General features: G+C 44.6%; 2 protein-coding genes across 3 annotated transcripts in view; one reads left to right on the forward strand and one right to left on the reverse strand.

The window, feature by feature from the left end:
• Nucleotides 1–263: 263 nt before the first annotated feature.
• Nucleotides 264–17,654, reverse strand: LOC118146094 (uncharacterized). The gene is made up of 3 exons (XM_054242240.2): nucleotides 17,505–17,654; nucleotides 16,505–17,394; nucleotides 264–3,083 (listed from the first exon to the last, which is right to left on the reverse strand). The coding sequence occupies exons 1-2, from the start codon at nucleotides 17,652–17,654 to the stop codon at nucleotides 16,543–16,545; spliced, it is 1,002 nt and encodes a 333-aa protein (XP_054098215.1). The 3' UTR covers nucleotides 264–3,083; nucleotides 16,505–16,542.
• The window catches only part of ZRANB1 (zinc finger RANBP2-type containing 1), a 64,109-nt gene continuing 54,699 nt past the window's right edge, over nucleotides 16,846–26,255 (forward strand). For both annotated transcript variants that reach the window (XM_002756704.7, XM_008978875.5), the window contains exon 1: nucleotides 16,846–17,268. The gene's annotated coding sequence lies outside the window, so the exon portion shown is untranslated. The remainder of the gene's footprint in view (nucleotides 17,269–26,255) is intronic.

The raw sequence follows: 26,255 nt of genomic DNA on the forward strand, positions 1-26,255 counted from the left end.
GGATTTCACTAAGTTGACCAGGCTGATCTCAAACACCTGACCTCGTGATTCGCCCACCTCCAAAGTGCTGGAATTACAGGTGTGAGCCACTGAGTCCGGCCAGGATATTATTTTGATTAAGGCTGACAAACAGTATGTAACGTCATTGCTATTAGCACACCTTTTTTTCCTGGATGAAATATTGCACGCAAACCACCTGACAGACCTGGGAGTGAATTTAGCAATCAAAGTCACCATCATTTTAAAGACTGCTCATGTGGTTAGTCAAATATTTGGCATTTTTATTGTGCTGGGCGTAACTAATCAGGCACATATTCTCAAAGAGTGACAATGAGGTACAGTATTCAAGGGAAACATTATGCAGACATGAATCAACCCCTTACACTGAGAGTCTGTAAGTACTCTGCAGGTTTAAGTCCTGGGTTTATTATCCACTAAGCTGATTACCTAGTACAGATTCTGTTTGACCTCGAAATCTGCCAAACAACAGAAGGCTGATCCTGTAGCCCGCTGTGTCTGTGAGGGGACAGGGACAATTTCCTCAGGGAATGCACTGGAAATGTTACTCTTAAACTAACCAGGCTTCATAGCTCCTGTCAAAGTACTTTGCCTCTTATCTGCCCTTCCTTGGTGACACTGCTGGGGTGTCTCTCTCTCTCATATTAAACAAAAAGCCTACCGCAGGCTTTTGGATTTTTACTTTCAGAGATAGAAATATATTTACAGACAAAACAAGACGATGTCTGAGATTTACTTCAAATTAACTTGGAAAGTGGAGAAGCAGATGGGGAGAAAACTGAAGCTAGATTGGCCCTGAGTTGGTCTTTGTTGAGTCTGTGTGACGGCACCAGGAGTTCACTACGATTAGAATACTTTGGGGCTGGGCACAGTGCTGATGCCTGTAATCCCAGCACTTTGAGGCTGAGGTGGGCAGAGGTCAGGAGTTCAAGCCCAGCCTGGCCAACATGGAGAAACCCTGTCTCTACTAAAACTACAAAATTTGCCCAGGTGTGATGGCGTGCACCTGCAGTGCCAGCTACTCGAGAGGCTGAGGCAAGAGAATTGCTTGAACCCAGGAGGCAGAGGTTGCAGTGAGCTGAGATTGCACCATCACACTCCAGCCTGGGCAACAGAGCAAGACTCTATCTCAAAAACAAAACAACAAAACAAAAAAGGAAACTTCAGAGAATATCCTTGAGCACCTGCGGAAACTTCTCTAAGCTCCAGGAGGAACTTCGGGGCTTACCCACCGTCTACGTTGTATTGGATACTATCAAATTCCTCTCCAAAGTGTCTGCCCAGATTTACATTCCCAAGTCATGCATCTCACAACTTGAGATTTAACCTTGTTATCCACCGGCTTTTTAAAAAGTGGTTATCTCCTTAGTGCTTTATTTGCATTATCTTGATCACTGGTGAGTTTGAACATCGATGCATATTTTCTGGTTCTTCAGTTTTTCTTCTGTAAATTCCCTGCTCATATTGTCTCAGATTATAGATGAAATCACAATGAGTTCTCTTTCCTCGTTCCTCCAAGCAGTAGTGTGCAATACCATGCTTGCATTAGCTTTGGAGAGCCAATTATTAAATTTTCAAGACTTTTGCTAAATTTCTTTTTTTTTTGAGACAGAGTCTTGCTCTGTCACCTAGGCTGGAGAATAGTGGCACGATCTCGGCTCGCTGCGACCTCCACCTCCCTGGTTCAAGCAATTCCCCTGCCTTAGCCTCCTGAGTAGCTGGGATTACAGGTGCACGCCATGTCTAGATGTTTTTGTATTTTAGTAGAGACGGGGTTTCACCATGTTAGCCAGCCTGGTCTTGAACTTCTGACCTCAGGCAATCTGCCTGCTTTGGCCTCCCAAAGTGCTGGGATTACAGGCGTAAGCCACAGCACCCAGCCAGACTTTTGCTAAATTTTCAAGATGATCAAATATTGGTAGCTCGAAAATTGGCCTTCATGGGACTATTTACACAATGGCAATCAGCAAATGCTACAAATGAGGGTTCCAGTCCCCAGAGAGCTCGTTGTTAAACATTTACTAGCATGCTCCACCTCCAAGCATTTCAAGCTGGAAGCAGCCTGGCTCAACAGAGCGTCAAGGCGACACTGAGGTGTGGGAGGTGCCACTGACTCCTTGACTGGGACTAGAAAAGGTTTCTTGGCAGAGTTTCCTGTATTTCCAGCTTCAGCCACTGGAGCATCCGCGAGGGCGGGGAGGGTGGCACCTCCAGCACACCCAGGAGGCCTGCCCTGCTCCTGCAGCAAGGCTAGGTGGAACTGGACACAGGTCCTGGTATCTGTTCCTGGGTCCTTTCCATTTTTGTGCCAGGCAAGGCCAGCTGTGTAGTTTTCAGGGCCCAAGGCAACATGAAAATACGAGAGTCCTCATTCAAAAGCTGAAAAAAAAGCTTTTTCCTTCCTTCACCGGCAGTCTCTTTCTCCACCAATCATGGTATTTTTTATTTGCTATTTAATGTCATGTTCTCCTGGGAATGGAGACATTTGTGGTGAACGCAAAACCTCATATTGCCTGGGGTCTTGCTTGGTGACTTGGTACACAGAAAGTGCATGACCTACCTGAAGCCTCCTCGTCCCTGCAGCCAGGACTTGGTCCAGGGAGGAGAACAGCGGTGGTCACTGGGTGGTAACAGAGGGATGGGCAGCTGAAGATGTATCCTGGGATGTGGGGGAGCTGGGAAGGTGATCGCCTGGGTGAACCCAGGTGCCGGTTGCTGCACGTGCCATTGCCCCACTGGACTTCACTTACACAACACAAATTTCAAGACAACATTCCTTTTTTTTTTTTTTGAGATGAAGTTTCACTCATTGCCCGGGCTGGAGTGCAATGGTGTGATCTTGGCTCACCACAATCTCTGCCTCGTGGGTTCAAGCAATTCTTCTGCCTTAGCCTCCCAAGTACCTGGGATTACAGGCATGTGCCACCATGTCCAGCTAATTTTGTATTTTTAATAGATTTGGGGTTTCTTCATGTTGGTCAGGTTGGTCTCGAACTCCTCATCTCAGGTGATCCACCCACTTCAGCCTCCCAAAGTGCTGGGATTACAGACATGAGCCACTGCACCTGGATCAAGATAACATTCTTAATAAATTAAAGACAGCAGCTGTAGAGCATCAAACCCAAAGTGTGCAGGCTCCTAAGTGTGCAGCCCGTGAAGCTGCTCTGGGGCCAGGCAGCCCTGTGGCACTGGGCCTCTGCCCTGGGTACGTTACCTTGGGCATAGAAACTTAGGAACCTAGATGTCTTCACCACTGCAGTGGTAACAGTCTAGGTACAGTCAAGTCAGAGGATGTAGTCAAGTTTAACAGTCCTTCTTGGCCAGGCGCAGTAGTTTCTATCCGTAATCCTAGCACTTTGGGAGGTTAAGATGGGCAGAGCACTTGAGCCCTGGAGTTTGAGATGAGCCTGGCCAACACGGTGAGACCCTGTCTCTACATAAAATTAAATTAGCCTGGTGGTGTGGTGGCGGCATGCCTGTAGTCTCAGCTACCTGGGATGCTGAGGTGGGAGGATCCCTTGAGCCTGGGAGGTCAAGGCTGCAGTGAATTAAGATCGCACCACTTCACTCCAGCCTGGGCAACAGAGAGAGACCCTACATCAATGAAAACATGAAAATAAAAATAAATAAGTAATAAAACCATAAAGCTGCAGCATGAAGAAAAAGAAAGAGCAGTTCCTCCGCATCAGGAAGTATAGTATGACTTTATCAGGCTAATTGAGTAAGAAAATCATGGCTGGGTGTGGTGGCTCATGCCTGTAATCCTAGCACTTTGGGAGAATTGCTTGAGCCCAGGAGTTTGAGACCAGCCTCGGTAACATGGCTGGTCTACAAAAATACAAAATTAGCTGGGCATGGTGCCTGTGTAGCCCCAGCTACTCAGGAGGCTGGGGTGGGAGGACTGCTTGAGCCCAGGAGGTTGAGGCTGCAGAGACCAGGCTGGGTGACAGAGCAAGACCCTATCTCGAAAAAAAAAAAAAAAAAAGAATAAGAAAAGAAAAAAAAATCCTCGAATAATAAGATAGATGTACCTTTCTCACATATAAATGTCAGGGGACAGGCAGTCCAAGAATGGCCTCCGACAGCTCCAGGGTATCATCAGGGCTTCAGGCTTCCAGCCTTCTGCTCTGCCAGCCTCAAAATCACTTCAGGGTTAGGGATAGCCACAGGAGTTCCAGCCATCACATCCACACTCCAGGGAGGGAGTTGCAGGTGGGTGGAATGGCCTATGTCCTCCCCTTTAAGGAAAACCCTTATGAAATCCCTCACAGCCACATTTGCACTTGTATATATCATACATTAGGGACCAGAACAAAGGCACAGCCATGGCCACACCTCACTAAAATAGAGAATTGGAAATAGAGTAAAAGCATTTAGCTGGGCACCAATTTTGTTGCTCTGTTATTGAGATGTTCTGTTACTGAGGAGGGAAAGGGGAACGGGTGTTGGGAAGGGTTATTCTAACAGTTTCACCCGTGGTCACTCATCTCCTTTTCAAGCGTATGGAGGCTCTAACTTCAGGAAAATAAATCGATACCTAATTCCTAGGACCTTAAGAACTTACATTTAAAAATGTTCTCATTCCTTCTAAAAGTCAGACAAAAATTCCAATGAGAAACTAATGTAGGTTCTGCCGTCTTCATTATTTTTGTGTATGTTACTGCCATAGTCTACCATTTCACCTACTTTAATTGCACAGGGAAGCAGGCAAATGACTCAAGGATTTCATTCTAGTTGTACAGAGCTTTGTGCTTTATAGGACAAAAGCATTTTTAAGAACATGTATTTGAGGCAGGAATAACAGCAGGTTGACTGCAATAGTGTAGTATTAGTTTCAGCTCTGGACTCGAGAGAAAGCATTTCCAAATGGACATCTTCCATATTTTTCTGTTGAAAATCATCAACAAAGAAAGCCCCTCTCTCTTGTTGACCCATGCCGCAATACAGTATCTGTTCAGGCAGTTGTTATACAGTGTAAGTGACTTTCTGATGGAAAGCGAATATTAAAAAAAAAGGGTCTATTTACTTATTTACTTAGCTCCTGTATGTCTTCCTCTTGAAGATTTTTTTCTTCTAATGTGACAGGCATTGTCTGACAGTACGATAATGCAAGAAAAACATCACACTTCAGTTCCGTCGACTGTGGGCCACTAGTGTGAGTTCACCTTTGTGCATGGCGACTTAGTGATTAAACTGCTTATATTTTATTGGTGGGAGATTTTTCCCTTACGATCAGAGAAGCTTTCAGGGATATTATAAACACAAAGCCACATCTTATTCATGAATGTCTGTGCTTTATTAAAATAGCTTTATCCCTAAGTGAGGGCTGGCTTAACAGATTGCTTTCCTACTTAATATAAGGAAGATTCCTTGTCTCTAATCCTGATTTCAGTGATGGAAATCCCACGGACAGACTCAAAACTATATCATAAGACAAAATGTCACAAAAGGAAAGTCTGTCATATCTCCAGCTATGGAAATACAGTTTAACATACAAGGATGACTGGCATTAAATTCAATGTAGGCTCCAACAAATCTTACCTTTGTGAACAATCACTTAATTCCTAAGAGATGCTGCTGGATTGATAACCTATCTGCTTATGGACTTCAACTTTTTCCCTCTTGCGTTAGAAAGCCATTTATTTCTTGGTGTCTCTCCATGATTTCCCTACAATGTTTCCGTGCCACCTCTGATAGCCATCTTTTCCGAGTTTCATTGACAGATTGGATTAGCATAATTCCTTTTATGGCATAAGACCATGTGTAGTAGAAAAAATAATCTGATGTTCTTAAAATACATTGTCTTTGGATAGAATATGCTTTGCTTAGGAGAAGGGATTCAAAATGGCAGTAGCTGTGTCCTCCAAGTAAAGCTCTGGAAACATCTATTCTTTTTTTTTTTTTTTGAGATGGAGTCTTGCTCTGTTGCCCAGGCTGGAGTGCAGTGGCAAGACCTTGGCTCGCTGCAACCTCCACCTCTTGGGTTCAAGCAACTCTCTGCCTCAGCCTCCAGAGTAGCTGGAATTACAGGCACCCGCCTTCACGCCCAGCTAATTTTTGTATTTTTAGTAGAGACGGGGTTTCACCATCTTGACCAGGCTGGTCTTGAACTCCTGACCTCATGATCCACCCACCTCAGGCCTCCCAAAATGCTGGAATTACAGGCGTGAGCCACTGCGCCTGGCCAGGAAACATCTATTCTTTTACATTTGCTCTGCTAGTTTTTATTGGCTGGAGAGCCTCCATTTGTCCTTCCAGATCCATTCTCCCCCTGCCATGTGCCCCTTGGGACAGACAGACCGGCCAGGACTGCATCCAAGGCTTCTGAGCCCTAAGGTCATCTGTTTGGTTTGGCCAATGAGAGACCTCGGCAGAGACTGGAGAAAGGAGGAAGGCATCCGAATATTGACCCTGGCTTGCTCCCTGCTGTGTTTCTCTAGGAAGGTCACTGCTCCTGCCAAGTGGCCCTCCCAGCACCAACGGCTCTCTCTGTGGGGCCTGGTCATGGTGCCCTATCATTGCCAGTTTAGGGCTGTTTCACCATCCTTGTTGGTTTTCTTCAACCTCGCCCAACACCTTGAAAAAGAATTTCAATTTTCCCACTGGAGTACACTATTTATTTCTGCCTGGAACCCTGACCGATATGCAGGTCTTGTAACATCTACCTCAAAAAATGGCGGACAGTGATCCTTTGGCCTGTGACTTGTTTTTAGAAAATATATCATCATGAATAGGATTATAGGCAATGCCTGTAAAGGTTCTCTGCTGCTCGTGTTTTACTGCCAGAGTTGTAAATTGTTCATATTTTCTTTTTTTTTTTTTGAGACAGAGCCTTGCTCTGTAGCTCAGGATAGAGCTGTTCACTGCAACCTCGACTTCCCAGGCTGACCTCCCACCTCAGCCTCCCACATAGATGGGACCACAGGTGTGTGCCACCACACCTGGTTACCTTTTAAAACTACTTTTGGTAGAGACAGGGTCTGCCTATGTTTGAGACGGCTGGTCTCAAACTCCTGGGCTCAAGTGATCTTCCCAGTTCGGCCTCTCAAAGTGCTGAGATTCCAGGTGTGGGCACTGTACCCAGCCTGCTCTAAATTCTTGAGGAAAGTTGAAGTGGGTTAGGTTATTGAACTAAAGTAGTCAGGTTGAAAATATCCTGAAGTATAAAATCAAGAAAGTAAATTTCATCGATTCATTCAACAAATACTTCTTCAGTAACTGTGTGCACCAGGCACCATTCTAAGTACCCAGGATAGGTCAGTCAAAGTATCTCACATACAGGAGAGGTACTTGCTGTTTACTAGGAAGCTGTTAAAGTTCCAAGTAATGAATGAATACCATTAGCCAATGAGTGAATGAATTGCAGAATTCATGCTTTACCTCTTATCTGGATCCACTGAATAATTTTGTCTGTCATAAAAACTACATTTCTTTCTGATCAGCTCCTTCATAAATTTTACCTTCTGTATTTTAAATTTCCAGCTACTACAAATCTGCCATATTGAAGGTAATATTGAATACTGTGATCTTTGTGGTTACACTGAAACTGTTGTGCGGATTTTTCTCTTTGGCCCACTACTTGAATTTGTAGATTGCTTTTGAAGCAAATAAATCATTTGCATGAATCATTTTGGTTAATTTAAGAACTACTCAAGGCCAGGCGCAGTGGCTCAAGCCTGTAATCCCAGCACTTTGGGAGGCTGAGGCGGGTGGATCACGAGATCAAAAGATCGAGACCATCCTGGTCAACATAGTGAAACCCCGTCTCTACTAAAAATACAAAAAACTAGCTGGGCATGGTGGCGCGTGCCGGTAATCCCAGCTACTCAGGAGGCTGAGGCAGGAGAATTGCCTGAACCCAGGAGGCGGAGGTTGTGGTGAGCCGAGATCGCGCCATTGCACTCCAGCCTTGGTAACAAGAGCGAAACTCCGTCTCAAAAAAAAAAAAAAAAAAAAGAACTACTTAAATGATGTCATGAATACTTACAAATATCCCGAAATATTTTTAAACCTTGTGGTCTCTGAAATGACTGGAAGGAAAGGAATGAAAAATACTGCTCTGTCTCAAAACTAACTTCACTGCTTTGGAATTACTTTTTGTTAACATCACTTTAGTATTTGGTAAAAAGGCAGCATATTCTTAATTCCATGAGCACTATATAATTAAACGTAATGAAGGTTTAGGGTCTAGATTAATACATTTTGTCTCGTGTAAGACTGTGTGTATCGTATGGAGTGGGTGTGTAATGCGCACGTATATGTATACATATGTGTGGTTATATATGTGTGTCTGTGTTGGGGATGGTGGAAATGTCACCTTGTAAACATATTATATATATATACTTTTTTTTTGAGACAAGAGTCTTGTTCTGTCCTTCAGGCTGGAGTGCAGTGACGTGATCCCAGTTCACTGCAACCTTAGCTTCCCAGGTTCAAGTGATTCTTGTGCCTCAGCCTCCTGAGTAGCTGAGATTACAAGTGCCTGGCACCATGCCCAGCTAATTTTTATATTTTTAGTAGAGATGGGGTTTCACCATGTTGACCAGGCTGGTCTCGAACTCCCGGCCTCAAGTGATCCTCCAAACTCGGCTTCCTAAAGTGCTGGGACTACAGGTGTGAACCACTGCACTAGGCTGTCAGCATTGGAATGGGAAGAGATTTGCTTATAAAAACAATAAACTCGGTCAGTATCCACCTTAAGGTCGTTCACAGGGTTAGACTTAGAGCATATTTGAGGTTGCCTAGATGTCAGTTCTGCTTCTCAGCTTTCCAGGTTTCCTCATTGAGACACGTCTTGTCCCTCCGAGAGTTACTCATCTTTCCCACTGTCTCTGGTCTGTCGTTCTCCTTCCTTCTTCCTCAGCAAATCACATTCACTTGCAAAATACAGTCACTGCCCGTCTCTATTTTCCAAGGGAACTTCATGGCTTGCCTCCTCTGTGCCCTATGCTGGGACATTACTCATTTGATTATTTGATGTGGAATTTGCCTCTGTGTCCTGAAAAATTGATAAAATTAAATTCTCCGCTAACTTGACTAGGGTTTCTTGACCTTTTCTGTGTCACAGCCAGTTCAGAATCATTTTTAAATGCATAACAGAAATGAGATCACAAGGAAGCCAATTAAATTGAAATACATTTATTAAAATGTTTTTAGGCCAGGTGCAGTGGCTCACGCCTGTAATCCCAGCACTTTAGGAGGTTTAGGAGATTAAGCGAGCTCAGGAGTTCGCAATCAGCTGGGCAACACAGTGAAACCCCATCTCTACTAAAAAAATACAAAAAATTAGCCAGGCGTGGCAGCATGCGACTGTAGTCCCAGCTACTTGGGAGGCTGAGGCAAGAGAACTGCTTGAGCCTGGGAGGGAGGGGTTGCAGTGAGCTGAGATTGCACCACTGCACTCCAGTGTGGGTGACAGAGGGAGGCTCCGTCTCAAAAAAAAAGTTTAAAAAAATCTTTAATATTAATTGAAGTACTTCTTATACACTTATTATTATTTTTTAAGACAAAGTCTTGCTCTGTCACCCAGGCAGGAGTGCAGTGGCATGATCTCGGCTCACTGGAGCCTCCATCTCCCAGGTTCAAGTGATTCTCCTACCTTAGCCTTCCAGGTTTTCTGTAGCGGAGACTACTGGTGCACGCCACTACACCCAGCTTATTTTTTTTGACTTTTTAGTAGAGTTAGGTTTTCATCACATTGGCCAGGCTTGTCTCGAACTCCTGACCTCATGTGACCGGCCCGCCTCTGCCTTCCAAAGTGCTAGAATTACAGGTGTGAGCGACCATGCTCAACCCAATTGAAGTACTTTTTTCTTATTTTTGAGATGGACTCTCCTTCAGTCACCCACACTGGAGTGCAGTGGTGTGATCTCGGCTCACTGTAACCTCTGCCTCCCAGACTCAAGAGATTCTCCTGCCTCAGCCTCCCAAGTAGCTGGGATTACAGGTGTGAGCCACCATGTGCCCGGCTAATTTTTGTATTTTTAGTAGAGATGGGGTTTCATGATGTTGGCTAGGCTGGCCTTGAATCCCTGACCTCAAGTGATCCTCCTTCCTCAGTCTCCTAAAATACTGGGATTACAGGCCTGAGCCACCAAGCCCAGCCTGATGCACTTCTTTAATGACCTATTCAATAATGTAATTTTATCTAAAAAAGTCTGTGATTTCTATTGGTGTCAGTGCCATAAATGTATTAATACTATTGTGGTACATTGACTATGCTGACAACTGTTATAAATACTGCATTTCAGTTAAAGGTTAGAAGAAATAAAGATGTATTTTCTTTCCATCTGGGTTCATGGGCCCCTCCAGGGCATGGAGACCCTAAGTTAGGGATTGGCCCCCACTGGACTTTTGGACCCTGATGTAGATGCAGCCTTATCTGTCTCCGCATTGCTGTTCTCAGCACAGTGCCTGACAGGAAGTAAATGTTAACTGGATTACATGAAATGCAGAGCAAGGAAACCAACATTTATTAAACAGGAGTATTGCCAGGCCTTTCGCCTCTTATCTCATTGGACCCTCAATAACTGCCAGGGAAATATCACCCTGTATTTTTCAGATGAGGACACTGGCACTCAGAGAGGACAGAAGGATTTAAACTTAGGGCTGTTTGACTCCAAAGTTCATGTTCTCTCTGCTCCCAACTTTGCCTCTGACAGAACTTCCCCACATAAGATCACAAGCGAAGTTGTTTCAGGTACTTGATGTTTCTGAACTTCTTAAAAAGACACAACAATGGCTGCGTTCAGTGGCTCATGCCTATAATCCCAACACTTTGGGAACTGGAGGATCACCTGAGCCCAGGAGTTTGAAACCGGCCTGGATAACATGGCGAAACCCTGACTCTATAAAAAATAAAAAATTGGCCAGGTGTGGTGGTGTGTGTCTATAGTCTCAGCTATTTGGGAGGCTGAGCCTGGGTGGTGCTATGATCACACACTGCACTCCAGCCTCGGCAACAGAGTTAGAGCCTGTCACACACACACACACACACACACACACACACACAAAGACTCAATAAAATTTCAACAATTTTTTTTCCTAATTCTGTAAGTCTAGCTTATAGGAATACATAGTTGAAAATCTAAAAAAAATTCTTAGTCTAGATACAGAGTGACTGTGTTCCTATAAGCACAAATTTATACCCATCAGGATGAGACCAGTCCTAGGACAGACTAGGATTTTGAAATGTCAAAAAAGCTGTATTTTGTCTGATGCTTCACAGGCATATCTGATCCTCTCAGGAGAGATTTTTTTTCCCAGGCAGATTTGTGGTAGACACAGAGGAAGGTCACAGGATGGTACCATGTTCCACAGAACTGTGTCCTGTACTGCATGGGTATGGATTAGGCAACATTATTACATGTGTTTTCTTTCTTCCCTTTTTTTTTTGAGAGTCTCACTCTGTTGCCCAGGCTGGAGTACAATGGCACGATCTTGGCTCACTGCAACCTCCGCCTCCCAGGTTCAAGCAGTTCTCCTGCCTCAGCCTCCTAAGTAGCTGGGATTATAGCACCTGCCACCATGTGTGGCTAATTTTTTGTATTTTTAGTAGAGACGAGGTTTTGTCATGTTGGTCAGACTAGTCTGAAACTCCTGACCTCAGGTGATCCACCTACCTCAGCCTCCCAAAGTGCTGGGATTACAGGCGTGAGCCACTGCGCCCAGGCTATTACACTGTATCTTCTACTGTTAAGAGGTTTTTTCCCACTGGGGAATCATGTTGATCATACACAGTGAGTGCAAGATATGTTGCAGTTTATACAAATGACACTTTCTGCAATACTTCCAAGAACTTGTTCTTGTAACAACTGAACACTTGTAACATTTCTTTTGAGGGAAACACCCATTTTATAATACTTTCTGCTTAAAAGCACAGATTTCCCAAAGACCCTAAGCAAGCTGGACCCCTTACCATTTCCTTCGGCAGAAAGCCTTCAAATTCTCTTAGCTGCAAATGTCCACCTCGGGGGGCTCCACAGCCTGACCTTTCCGTTCTAGGCCTGACTATGGACTGCTAAGACTTTTTGGAGAAAGTGGTTTCTTGTTTCCTTTTTTCATTCTTCTTGGTTTGTGTCCCTCTAACTATTGTCCCAAATCTCCTCCAGTTCCCAGAGCAATCCTGAGCGGGAGACTCTGTGCTTGATTCACCGAGGAAGAGAAAGGGTTTGAAGTCCACTCCATCACCTCTGTCTCTCCCACCGAAACCTCCCCGGAGCTCTCACGGTTTCCTCTCAATTCTGAGGAAGATAGGGCTTTCTTGCTTGCAACACAAATCACTGTGCTCTGAATTTTACCTCCCTTCTGGATTTCAGTCATTTTATCCCATCTACGTATCTCCTCCATTGACAAAAATGCTCAGATACACCCATTCTTTAAGATAAATACCTAAAAGAAAAGCAAACAAAACCTTACCCTTATTTTTGTTATTGCCCAAAGCTATTCCTGTGTCTCCTGCTTTCCTTTCCCCGCCAGACGTCTTGGACTGCTGGTTATAATCACATGGCCTTGAAACTTGGCTTCGCTCCCTGCCATCCTACTGAGAACTGTTCTCTAGAAGGTCACCAAGTCTCTTGTTTGTCAGATCCAGTGACCTTTCCTCAGTTCTAATGCTCAAAATTTGCAGCATCTGACAATTTGTATCACCATGTGCTTGAGGCTCACTGGACCCTTGGCTTCCAAAACACTGTACTGCCAGCTTCATTTCCTACCTTTCTGCCCTTTTCCCCCAGCTTTGGCAGTTGTTTCTTCCCCACTCCTGTTGCTTCTGTAGGAAATTCTACATAGAGAGCTCCCTGATGTTGATCTCCAGCATCACCCTATACATTTCAGACTAGCACTTTCCCACCAGCCGCTCCCTTCCTCTTGAGTCCAGGATCTCCTGATTCAGGGGTCCACATCTTCTCTGACCCAGTTCCTCTCTTGTGTGTCCCACTGTTGCACATAGTGCCATCACTCAGAGTTCCCTGACGTTTTTTGTTTTTTGAGACAGGATCTTGCTCTGTTGCCCAGGCTGGAGTGCAGTGGCATCATCATAGCTTACTGCATCCTTGAACTCCTGGGCTCAAGCAATTCTCCCTCCTCAGTCTCCTGAGTAGCTGTGACAACAGGTGTAAGCCACTGAGCCTGGCCAGTTAAACATTTTTTTTTGGTAGCAATGGGGTCTCACTATGCTGCCCAGGTTGGTCTCGAATTCCTGGCCTCAAATGACCTTCCTTGGTCTTCCAAAGTGCTGGGATTACAGGCATGAGCCACTGCTCCTGGCCCATTCTCTGACTTTCTTCTGCCCCAGAGTTAGTCACTGGCAAATCCTGAGGATTCCACTGTCCCCCATTTCACTTCTGCCCCTCCTTTCCATTCCCACTGCTACTTTGGTTTTAGGTCCTTGTCTCTTCTCTGCCCCTATTTCTACCTTTTTTTTTTTTGAGACCGAGTCTTGCACTGTTGTCCAGGCTGTAGTGCAATGGCGCGTTCTCGTCTCACTGCAATCTCTACCTCCTGGGTTCAAGCAATTCTCCTGCCTTAGCCTCCCAAGTAGTTGGGAATACAGGTGTGCACCACCATGCCCAGCTAATTTTTTTGTACTTTATTAGTAGAGATAGGGTTTCACCATGTTGGCCAGGATGGTCTGGATCTCCTGATCTCGTTATCTGCCCACCTCAGCCTCCCAAAGTGTTGGGATTACAGGCATGAGCCACAGCACCTGGCCCCCTATTTCTAATTCTGTCTCTGTTTGTCCCACAGACATTCCAGGTAAAGCTGGGTAGCTCCAATACTGGCACCTTCCTGCTCAAAACCTCTTTATGGCTTTCTACTGTTAATGGAACTACAGATCTCCAATTTTGCATTCAAAACTTTCACAAAATTGCAAAATGGAATTATATCCTCTACAGGTAGTTTGGGAACAACTGAAAGCTAGAACAAACTATCAACAAAACTATACAGTCTCTACACTTCACTATAAAAGTCCTTTTTTTTGGGGGGATAGGGTCCTGCTCTGTTGCCTAGGGTGTAGTGAAGTATTGCCATCCTGGCTCACTGTAACCTCCACCTCCTGGATTCAAGCAATTCTCCTGCCTCAGCCTCCTGAGTAGCTGGGACCACAGGCATATGCCATCATGCCCAGCTAATTTTTGTATTTTTTAGTAGAAACGGGGTTTCAACATGTTGGCCAAGCTGGTCTCCAAACTCCTGATCTTAGGTGATCCACCTGTCTTGGCTTCCCAAAGTGCTGGGATTACAGGTGTGAGCCACTGTGCCCGGCCTATCTTTATATTTTTTAAAAGCTTCTCAGGTGTTTCTAATGCATAGCTAAAGCTAAATCACTGGACTGATAACAAACGTCTTTTTGGCTTTAACACGGAGTCATTTTTGATTCACTCTTCTTCTTAATTACGAGATAATTTTTACTTGAATTCACTTAGCACATTCTACCTTACCTTGTAATTACAGATCTGTCTTTCTTTCTTTTTTTTTGAGATGGAGTTTTGCTCTTGTTGCTCAGATTGGAGTGCAATGGCACAATCTCAGCTCACTGCAACCTCCGCTTCTGGAGTTCAAGGGATTCTCCTGCCTTAGCCTCCCAAGTAGCTGAGATTACAGGCATGCAGCACCACTAGCTAATTTTTTATATTTAGTAGAGACGGGATTTTACCATGTTGGTCCAGTTGGTATCAAACTCCTGACTTCAGGCGATCGACCTGCCTTGGCCTCCCAAAGTGCTGGGATTACAAGTGTGAGCCACTATGACTGGATGTAATTTCAGTTATTTCTCTCTTACTTTTTTTCCTCTATGCTGTAGTTTCCTCACTAAGATGTGTCTTATCTCTGTGGGCTTCTTTTTCATTGGTACGTGACATTCACTATTTACTCAAAGGAGGAAAGAGTTAATAAACTTTATCCAAGTGATATCCCATTTCCTTACCAAAACAAACTACAACCCAAGTGAAACAAAAACACCTAATTCTGTGATTCTTGTTAGCTTGTAACTGAGAGGCTCTACAGTCTTGATTCAGGAAGGGGAAGTTGGAAGAATTCAGGAGCTCTTAAAGAAAATAAGTTGAAATGTTTGAACTATTGTTCTTAACATAGTAACATGGTGTTTGATCTGATCTACAATTGTCTTAATTATATGTCTGAGAATGTAAAGTTTTGCAGGCAAAAGACTTGCAGTCTAAACTCAATTTATTGACAAGTCCTTGAATAAATAATGTTGCTCTGGGCAGATGAGGATTGTCAAAAATCTCTACATAACAGAATAAAAAATGCCAATAACATACTTTGTTGGAGAGGGGAAACTATATAAGATACAGCATTATTCTTTGCTAGCCTTAGTGAAGCTGTACACACATCCTTGACCAATATTTATGCAAAGAAAAAGTAAGAACACCACGAATAGTTTTACTAAATGAAGTGCCATTTAAATTTTAAAAATCTGATGAAACTCTGAATAATGACAGGACCTGAGGTATCTAACTGCTAAATGCCCTTTGGCAGGCAGTAGTATAGGTTTTCTCTAACAGACAACTTTTAAATTTACAACTTTTAAAGACTTGCTGGCTTTTATGATCCCTCAAATGATTTCTTCTCACAAAATTTAAAGTATGAAAACAGCAAGGTAAAGTCCCTCTAGCTAGAACAATTTCACATACTCATTGGGTTTGAACACTTGGCTGGCTTATTTTGGTTATTTGGTTATTTTTATAGTACAAAAAGAAAGAAGGCCGGGCGCGGTGGCTCACGCCTGTAATCCCAACACTTTGGGAGGCCGAGGCGGGTGGATCACGAGGTCAAGAGATCGAGACCATCCTGGTCAACATGGTGAAACCCCGTCTCTACTAAAAATACAAAAAATTAGCTGGGCATGGTGGCGCGTGCCTGTAATCCCAGCTACTCGGGAGGCTGAAGCAGGAGAATTGCCTGAACCCAGGAGGCGGAGGTTGCGGTGAGCCGAGATCGTGCCATTGCACTCCAGACTGGGTAACAAGAGCGAAACTCCGCCTCAAAAAAAAAAAAAGAAAAAAAAAAAAAAAAAAAAAAGAAAGAAATACACATATTCTGTTTCGAACTTGGTCCCAGGGGATTGTCCTAAGCAGTATTTTTTCCATAGCTGAAATATATCTTCTGCCTGAAAATAGGTAAGCCTTATTTATAGAAATAAGGCTTATCAGGAACGGCTTATTTTTAACTTACAGAAAAGGCAGCCATAAGAAGGTTGGATTTTCCCAAGACTAGAGCCAGGAAAGTCGTGGAGGACAGCGAGGGAAGGACTCCATGACTTTTCTTCGCATGTCTATCTACGTACGCACACTCGTACCATGCAGAGAGCAATGAGAAATACACACATACACCCATACCCACGGATAGGCCCCGCAAAGGCAGGGGTAAAAATGGGACACTGCAAAACATAGATTTAAAATATCAAACCATCACAAAGCACCTAGACCGTTGTCTTCCCTGGAATCAAGAGCTTCAAACTCCTTACGAAAAAGTGAAGCAGCATCTGAGTTGTAAGTAGATCACTTAAGAGACGTGAGACCTGGGGGTTGACTTGGCGCATCTGTCGCAGAGAAGAGGCAAAGCGCGCATCCAGACACCGCCCGAGGACGCCCTCTGGGCCGCCGTCAGTCCGCGAACACAAGCGATGAGCACCCCGCCGCGGTCCGGCACCCTTAGGCCCGTAGGTAGCCGCGGAGGGGAACAGACCGCCGACTCACAATCGGAGCCGCGCGCGGGATGACGTGTCCCAGTCTCGACCCGCCCTCTACGCCCGGAAAGAGGCGGCCGCCCATTGGCTGCGCAGCCGGCGGCCTCAGGGCCAATGACAGAGCGGCGAGCGGCGGAGTCTGGCCTTGACGTTGTGCCGCTCGCCGCGGGGTTTATTTGGCTCCAGGTCCCTCGGCCGCCGCCATTAGGGGTCTGCAGCGCCCGCGGCTGCCCCCAGTACCTCGCTGGCCCCGGCCCCCGGGGCTCCCCAGCCTCAGCGCCTCCTTTCTGCCCCTCTCCCCCCGCCTCCGGCAGCCGGGAGCCGCGCGCAGGCCCGCGGAGACCATGTCCTGACTGAGGGGAGAGGGCGGAGGCGGCAGCAGCGGGGCGGGCGGCGGCGCGGAGGGAGGCGGAGAGGGGCCGGGCTCGACTCGTCGCCTCGGGCTGCGCGGGGAGTCGCCGCCGCCGCCGCCGCCGCCGCCGCCGAGCGCCCGCCGGACGAGAAGGAGGAGCAGGAGCTGGAGGAGGAGTCGCCGCCGCCAGGTAACCGGGCCCCGGGGGGGGCGCCCCGCCGCGGCCTGCCGGGCCCCTTGCTCCCAGGCGGCGTCCAGGTCGCCGGGCCTCCCGGGCCGCCCGCCCGGCACTCCGGGGGCGGCCGCGTCCCAGGCGCTGGGAGGGCAGGGGCCCGGGTCGCTGCTGCCGGAGCTTCTATCTTGGGCGCTCCGGGTGCGGGGACGGCCCGGGGGCTGTGGGAGGGCGGGTCCGCCCAGCTTGTTTACCGACCGCCGGCCGCCAGCGGCTGGACGCGGTGCCGGCCCCGCCGCCGCTCTTCCGCCAGATTTCCCCACAACTTCTTTTCCTGCCGGAGACGGGTCGGCGAGTGGGGCTTCGCTCCCAGTCCGCGATAGGCCGTAAACGCTCGGGTCCATCGCCACAAGTTGGTGCTGGTCTTCAAACTTGTATTTTGGTCCCTGGGCCGCTTCCTTTCCATCTCCTGCGGTTGGCCTCCAGTTGCCATTTCTAGGAAAATAAAGGTGGGGGACGACGGGGCGGTGGGGGAGGAGGAGCTGGACCTAGTGGAAAGGTTCATCTACCCCTCCTGCTCGCAGTAAGGAGTGCAGTGCAAGATCTGTTATTTTCTCTGCTGTGGTTTGGTGTGGGTCGTTTCACAGACAAAAGAGCTGTAGTGAATGCTGGCATTTAGCGCAAGAGACGGGCAGTTTAGGTTAAGCCTGGAAGTTTGAACCGGCCCATTATCTTTGAGATACACTGGTGTTTTGAAACCCTCTTGCTGAGCATTGTGTATTTGTCAGTTGATCCCCTTTTCTGTAACTCCGTAGACTAACAGTTTAAGTGCTGCCCCATCTTTACCAATATTTTGGTTTCACCATGTTTATGATGATGTTGTTAATAAATCTAATGTACAAAGATACTGTTTTAGGAACACAATTGGAGAGAAATCTTTTTTTTTTGAGACGGAGTTTCGCTCTTGTTACCCAGGTTGGAGGAGTGCAATGGCGCCATCTCCGCAACCTCCGCCTCCCAGGTTCAAGCAATTCTCCTGCCTCAGCCTCCCGAGTAGCTGGGATTACAGGCATGCGCCCCACTGCCCTGTTAATTTTGTATTTTTAGTACAGACGGGGTTTCTCCATGTTTGTCAGGCTGGTCTCGAACTCCCGACCTTAGGTGATCCTTGGCCTTCCAAAGTGTTGGGATTACAGTCGTGAGCCACCCTGCCTGGCCTGAGAGAAATCTTTAACTCTGGGACATGTTATATAATGAGTGATTTCTTTACCTGTGTGTTTTAACTTCTTTGTCACTTGTGCAACATCCAGCAGTACCCCTGTTTTGATCAACTATGGATGACTCAGTGTACAAACCATAAGCCAGGGGAAACCACAAGGAATTTTGATCTTGGCTTGTGCCAAGGGTCTTGGGAAAGTCATCTGAACTCTGGAAAAAATAAAGCTGGATCTTGTCTCCTTGTTATTATTTTGAATTAAATGAGGTAATTTTCTAAAATTTCTAAGCAAGTTTAGAATCGTCTTGACTTTTGGTTCTAAAGATAGGCAGTCTTTTTATACTAAAATTTCATAACATTTTTATTGGGCTGTTGGGAGTTTACGAGGTAGTAGAACAGTAATGACACATTTGCTCTTTGAGGAGGATATTATTTGAATGTCATGAGAGATTTTATTTGTGTTGCTGTTTCAACACCGTTTATTAATGCCTCAGAGCATTGGGACACTCATTTATTTACTCATGAAATGTGCTTGGGTTAGTATGGTGAACTCATTCATGGTAATATATTTTAAGCTCATGGCCTTGATCTGTATCTGTACACCGATGGGGTTATAGCGTGTCACATTTAAAGTCTGAGGATTAACATAGTTTTGAAACTCATGATCCAGTTGTACGATATTTGAGGCAAATTGCTTAATATGTGTAATTGATACAGTGAGAGCGCATGTACTTTATTATAGATGTAAACTTTAAATGGGAATTACAAAAGTAGACCACTGGCCGGCCCAGTGGCTCACGCTTGCAATCCCAGCACTTTGGGAGGCTGAAGAGGGTGGATCACCTGCAGTCAGGAGTTCAAGACCAGCCTGGACAGTATGGTGAAACCACTACTGAAACTATGGAAAAACTTAGCTGGGCATGGTGGCATGTGCCTGTAATCCCAGCTACTCAGGAGGCTGAGGCAAGAGAATCTCTTGAACCCCAGAGGCAGAGGTCTAGTCTTACTCTGTTGCCCAGGCTGAAGTGCTGTGGCATGATCTCAGCTCACTGTAACCTCCCCACCTCCTGGGTTCAAGTGATTCTTCTGCCTCAGTCTCTGGAATAGCTGCTGGGATTACAGGTGCAAACCACTACGCCCTATTAATTTTTGAATTTTTAGTAGAGACGGGGTTTCATCATGTTGGTTAGGCTGGTCTTGAACTCCTGACCTCAGACAACCTCCCGAAGTGCTAGGATTACAGGCATAAGCCACCGTGCCTGGCCTAATTTGGTTCAGTTTTATTATTTGGGCATTGCTCTTCCCTTCTCATAATACTCACTTGTATCTGGGCTTTGAATACTTATTCTCTCATTGATTTCATTGATCTGGTATTCGATTTGGAATATTTGTGCTCTACTTATGCTTTGGGTAATAATATATTCCACATTTGAACACTCTTCCCTCCTCGCATCACAACATAAAGACATAGAGAAAACGCCTTCATACCGGCAAAATAAAATTCAAGCTTCTTGGTGTGGTGGTTCAGTTTCTCTGTAGTCTGGCCCTGGTCCATTCTCCAGTACTAACTCTAATTTCTTTGTGAATCCTTAATTCTAGCCACACTAACTTCTTGTTGTTCCTGTGAAGTCCCTCCTCTTGGCCTTTCTTTATGCCATTCTTTCTGTTTGAAATCCTCTTCTGTTTGTATTAATGGAGACTATTCTGGGCCCAGAGAGGTCCTGTCTCTGGGGAAGCTTTTTTTGACGACTTTAACCCCAAGAGATCTATTCAGTCTTCTCCTGTGTGAGACTTTCTTAGAATATGCTAGCCTGGATTTCAGTTTATCTTTTAATGTTTCTATTTTGCTTCCTAACTAGATTTCTTTTTTTTTTTTTTTTTTGAAATGGAGTTTAGTTCTTCTTGCCCAGGCTGGAGTGCAGGCACAATCTCAGCTCACTATAACCTCTGTCTTCTGGGTTCAAGTGATTTTTTTTGCCTCAGCTTCCCGAGTAGTTGGGATTACAGGCACACACCACCACACCTGGCTAATTTTGTATGTTTAGTAGAGACAGGGTTTCTCCATATTGGTCATGGCTAGTCTCGAACTCCCGACCCCCGGTGATCCACCCGCTTCTGTCTCCCAGAGTGCTGGGATTACAGGTGTGAGCCACTGAGCCTGGCCTCCAACTAGACTTTTAAGACCTCTGCCAAATGGGTATAATTCTATATGCTGTATTTATCTATGGAGACCATATATTCAGCACTGTAAATATGGATACATTGTCTGACAAAGTAGTTTTGGTTATAGAGGTATTCTAGGATATGCAGTTTGTACTGTAGTAATTATTGGTGTTCTAGGATTTTGATGGTTTATGAGACAAATATTTGAAATTATGGCTGTCTCCTAAAAAATCTGGTTAGTGGCCGGGTGCGGTGGCTCACGCCTGTAATCCCAGCACTTTTGGAGGCCAAGGCAGGTGGATCATGAGGCCAGGAGATCGAGACCATCCTGGCCAACGTGGTGAAAATATAAAATACAAAATACAAAAATTAGCTGGGTGTTGTGGCAGGTGCCTGTAATCCCAGCTACTTGGGAGGCTGAGGCAGGAGAATCACTTGAACCCGGGAAGCGGAGGATGCAGTGATTCTAGATTGTGCCACTGCACTCCAACCTCGGTGACAGAGTGAGACTCAGTCTTTAAAAAAAAAAAATTGGTTAGTATTTATCAGCATATTTTGCCTGAAAAGGATGTTCAGCATTTTGATAGTAATTATGTCATATTACTCAAGCAAAAATACCATGTTTCTGTGGTTTACTTCAGATTTGGGTCAGGGCAGTTACTTGGATGCTGAGTTTGACCATTTCATATTGTGTGGAGGTAACATTTAGCATCATGGGAAGGAGAAAATCTGTAGCCTCAGTTCGTATTCTTAACCTGAGATGTTGGCAGCGTATGTCACTGATCGTAAGGCAGATGAGACAGGAGAATATGTGATTCACTGCTACTACCTGTCAACAGTCTTGGATGAAAAGTAAGCTAGTCCACAGAATTTTTGTATACCAAGGATAATACATGTAATTATGTAGTACATAGGTGAATGCTGATGCATTTGGAATATAGGTGTGTGTCTCTCTCATGTGAGTAGGAGGTATGGTATTCTATTGGTACACAGTCTCTCAGCACTAAACCATCTTGACTTAGCCTACTGCATCTATGTGGAAATTTGTCCTTTCTCTCCAGTTCAGTAAAATATTTTTTCCCCTTGAAATTGGCTAATTTTTATAAAGCATGTAAAAACTATTTTTTTTCAAGTGTCAGAAACCTTTTAGCACCATTGAAGTTAAAATGACCAGTCTGACCAACACGGTGAAACTCCGTCTCTACCAAAAATACAGAAATTAGCCGGGCATGGTGGCATGCGCTTGTAGTCCCAGGTACTCAGGAGCCTGAGGCAGGAGAATTGCTTGAACCTGGGAAGCAGAGGTTGCAGTGAGCTGAGATTATGTCACTGCATTCCAGCCTGGGCGACAGAGCAAGACTCTGTCTTTAAAAAAAAGGACTACTGGAGGCCTTGTGAAGTGGCTCCATGGCTGTAATCTCAGCACTTTGGGCTTTGGGAGGCAGGTGGATCACAAGGTCAGGGGTTCTGAGAGCAGCCTTGCCAACATGTTGAAACCCTGTCCCTACTAAAAATCCCAAAAGATTAGCGGGGCATAGTGGCACATGCCTGTAATCCCAGCTTGTTGGGAGGCTGAGGTAGGAGAATTGCTTGAACCTGGGAGGTGGAGGTTACAGTGAGCTGAGATCGTGCCACTGCACTCCAGCCTGTCTTGGGGAGTGGGGGTGGGGAGAACAAACTGAGATTGGCAATTTATAAAGAAAAGAGGTTTAATTGACTCACAGTTTCTCATGGCTGGGGGGGCTTCATGAAATTTATAATCATGGTGGAAGGCAAAGGGAAAAAGCAAGCACCTTCCTCACAAGGCAGAAGGAGAGAAAGAGTGAGGGGGGAAGTGCCACACTGTTAAATATCTGATCTCCTGAGAACTCACTCAGTATCACAAGAACGGCATAGGGGAGACCACCCCCATGATCCAGTCATCACTTCCCACCAGGTCCCTCCCTTGACAATTGGGGAGTATAATGGGAAATTTGGGTGAGGACACAGCCAACCATATCACTGGGCAACATAGCAAGACCCTGTCTCTTGAAAAAAAAAGAGTTTTTGTTCACGTATGAGGGAAAACTGTCTTACTCACTCCTGAACTAACACACCACAGTTTTGGTTTTTCATCCTTTGTCAAGTCAGTTTTTAATGTGGGTGGTGGGATCTTGGTATATTGCGCAGGCTGTTGTCAAACTCCTGAGTTCAAGAGGTCTGCCCGTCTTGGCTCCCCCAAAGTGCTGGGACTGCAGGCTTGAGCCACCATGCCTGGCCGTACGGGTGGTTTTAATTCATATAAATAAACAATATCTGAACGTATAAGATAGTAATTGGAATCAGTTACATGTCTTTCCAATTTTTCCTAAAAAAATTAGCTTCATTGAGGTATATTTAATATACCCTAAAATTCACCCCTTTAAAGTATAATTCAGTAGTTTTTAGCGTACTTACAGAGTTGTGTAGCCATCATCAGCCACTATATAATCCTGGAACATTTTCATGACCCCAAAAAGAAACTCTGTACTCAATAAGCAGTCATTTCCCCCTTGCCCTAGCTCCTGGCAACCACTAATCTACTTTGTCTTTCTAGATTAGCCTATTCTGGATACGTCATAAATGGAATTATACAATATATGACTTGACTATTTGTGTCTGGCTTTTTTCCCTTAGAATGTTTTCAAGGTTTATATCGTGGCATGTGTCAGTACTTTATTCCTTTTTCTTTGTGACAGAGTCTTGCTCTGTGGCCCAGGCTGGAGTGCAGTGGTGCTTTCTCGGCTCACTGCAACCTCCGCTTCCCGGGTTCAAGCGATTCTCCTGCCTCAGCCTCCGGAGTAGTGCATCAGCACACCCAGCTAATTTGTTGTGTTTTTAAAAGAGACAGGGTTTCGCCTTGTTAGCCAAGATCTTGATCTCCTGACCTAATGATCCGCCCGCCCTGGCCTCCCAAAGTGCTGGGATTACAGGTGTGAGCCACTGTGCCTGGCCAGTACTTTATTCCTTTTTATGGATGGCTAATATTCCATTGTATGTATATACAGCATTTTGTTTATCTATTCATTGATTGATGGACATTTAGATTATTTCCACTTTTGGGGTATTATGAATTATGCTGCTGTGAACATTTGTGTACAAGTTTTTGTGTGGTTATAAGTTTTCAGTTCTCTTGGGTATAGACCTACAGATGGAATTGCTGGGTCATATGCTAATTATGTTTAACCTTTGAGGAACTTTCTGCCTGTTTTTCAAAGTGGTTGTATCATTTTACATTTTTATTTTTTTGAGACAGCCTCACTTTGTCTAGACACAAACAGTGGCGTGATCTCGGCTCACTGCAACCTCTGCCTCCCAGGTTGAGGCGATTCTCATGTCTCAGCTTCCTAAGTAGCTGGGACTGTAGGCACATGCTACCATGCCTGGCTAATTTTTGTATTTTTATATTGTATTTTTTTTAGTAGAGACAGGATTTCGCCATGTTGGCAGGGCTAGTCTTGAACTGCTGACCTCAAGTGATCCACCTGCCTCAGCCTCCTGAAGTGCTGGGATTACAGGCGTGAGCTGCAGTGCCCGGCCCATTTTGCATTTCTGCCAGCAGTATAAGTTCCATCTCCATCAATGTATGTTCCCTTTATCTACATCCTAATCAACACTTGTCTGGTTTTTTTTTTTTTTTAATTGTCATTCTAGTGGGACAGCATCTCCTAGTTTTTATTTGCATTTCCCTAATGACTAATGATGTTGAGCATCTTTTCATATGCTTATTGACCATTTGCATATCTTGTTTAGAGAAATGTTTATTTCAGCGTTTTGCCCATTTTTCATTTGAGTTGTCTTTTTCTTGGTGATATTTTGTAAGAGTTCTTTATGTATTCTGGATGCAATTCCCTTACCTATATTTGTAGATGTTTTCTGTCTGTGGGTTGTCCTTTCACCTTCTTTGTGGTGTTCTTCGAAGCACAAAAGTTTTTAAATTTGACGAAGTCCAGTTGTCTGTGTTTTCTTTTGTCACGTGTGCTTTTGCCTAACCCAGGGTCCTGACAGTTTATGTCTATGTTTTCATTTAAGTGTATTTCCTAGTTTTAGCTCTCAGATTTAGGTCTCTGATCATTTTGAGTTAAGCTTTGTGTATAATGTGAGGCAGAGGTCCAACTCAATTTTTTTGCATGTGGCTGTCTAATTGTCCTTGCACCCTTTGTTGAAATGCACTTAGCTTTAGTAGTGCACAGTCACGCGTTGCTTAAATGCTTTGAGCAATGCATTGTTAGGTGATTTTGTCATTGTGTGAACATCATAGAGTCTACTTAGACAAAATGTAGATGGGATAGCCTTCTATGCAGTAGGCCATGGAGTATAGCCTGTTGTTTCTAGGCCGTAAACCTGTATAGCATGTTACTTTTGAATGCTGTCGTGTTTTTCTAACACAATGTAAGTATTTGTGAGTGTAAACATAAATAAGTGTAGAAAAAGCACAGTAAGAATATGGTATAAAAGCTAAAAAATGGTGCACCTATATAGGGCACTTACCGTGAATGCAGCTTGCAGAGCTGGAAGTTGCTCCAGGTGAGTGAGTGAGTGAGTGGTGAATAGTGTCAAGGACATTATTGTACACGAACATTTTACACTAAATTTACTTAAAAATTTCAAAAATCTTAGCTTGTTGTAACTGTTTATAAATTTCTAATTTAAAAAAAATCTTTAGACTTCTGTAGTAACACTTAAAACACAGACATCACATAGCTGCACAAAAAGATTTTCTTTATATCCTTACTCTATAAGCTTTTTGTTAAAAACTAGGACATACATTAGCTTAGGCCTACACAGACAGGGTCAGGATCATCAGTATCACTGTCTTCCACCTGTACATCTGGTCCCACTGGAAAGTCTTTAGGGGGCAATAACATGCATAGAGCTATCATCTATGATAACAGTGTCTTCTCCTGGGAGACCTCCTGAAGGACCTGCCTGGGTTTCTTTACAGTAGCCTCTTTTTTTTTTTTTTTTTTTTAAAGTAGGTAGGACTAACACTGTAAAATAACAATAAAAAATATAGTAAACAAACTAGTAACATACGTAGGATCAGTACATTATATAATTTTATGTGCTATACATATTTAGACTGCCAGCACAGTAGGTTTGTTTACACCAGCATCACTGCAAACATGTGAGTAATGTGTTGTGCCATGACATTATGTTGGCTTCGACGTCATGAGGCGAATTTTTCAGCTTCATTATAATCTTATGGAACCACTGTCATATATTTAGTCTGTCTCTGATTGACACATGGTTATGCAGGCCATGACTGTAATTATTCTCAACTGTAAGTTGATTTATTGCAAGGCAGCATTCCCTGGATATATGAAGAAATTATTCCTATTCTGCAGCAGAAGAAAAGGTTCTCTCTCAGTATTGCACAATAAGTTGCAACAACACACTTGTGAGTGGGATTCTGAAGACATCACTTCTGTGATTTTTAAATAAACTACTTCTAAATCCTTTCCTCTTTTGTTTGTGGTGGGTAATTACTTCACTTTTTGGTATTTAATGGAGGTAAAGTTTATTTTTTTTATTTTTATTTTTTTTTTGAGACGGAGTCTTGCTCTTGTTACCCAGGCTGGAGTGTAGTGGCATGATCTTGGCTCAC

The sequence above is a fragment of the Callithrix jacchus genome, chromosome 12 (assembly GCF_049354715.1).
Source record: "Callithrix jacchus isolate 240 chromosome 12, calJac240_pri, whole genome shotgun sequence".
Taxonomy (NCBI): Eukaryota; Metazoa; Chordata; class Mammalia; order Primates; family Cebidae; genus Callithrix; species Callithrix jacchus.

Coding starts and splice junctions, on each gene's coding strand:
- LOC118146094 (XM_054242240.2), bottom strand. CDS start 17,654: ATGGACCCGAGCGTTTACGGCCTATCGCGGACTGGGAGCGAAGCCCCA. Junction 17,395..17,504: donor CCGCTGGCGGCCGGCGGTCG/GTAAACAAGCTG, acceptor CTGCCCTCCCAG/CGCCTGGGACGCGGCCGCCC.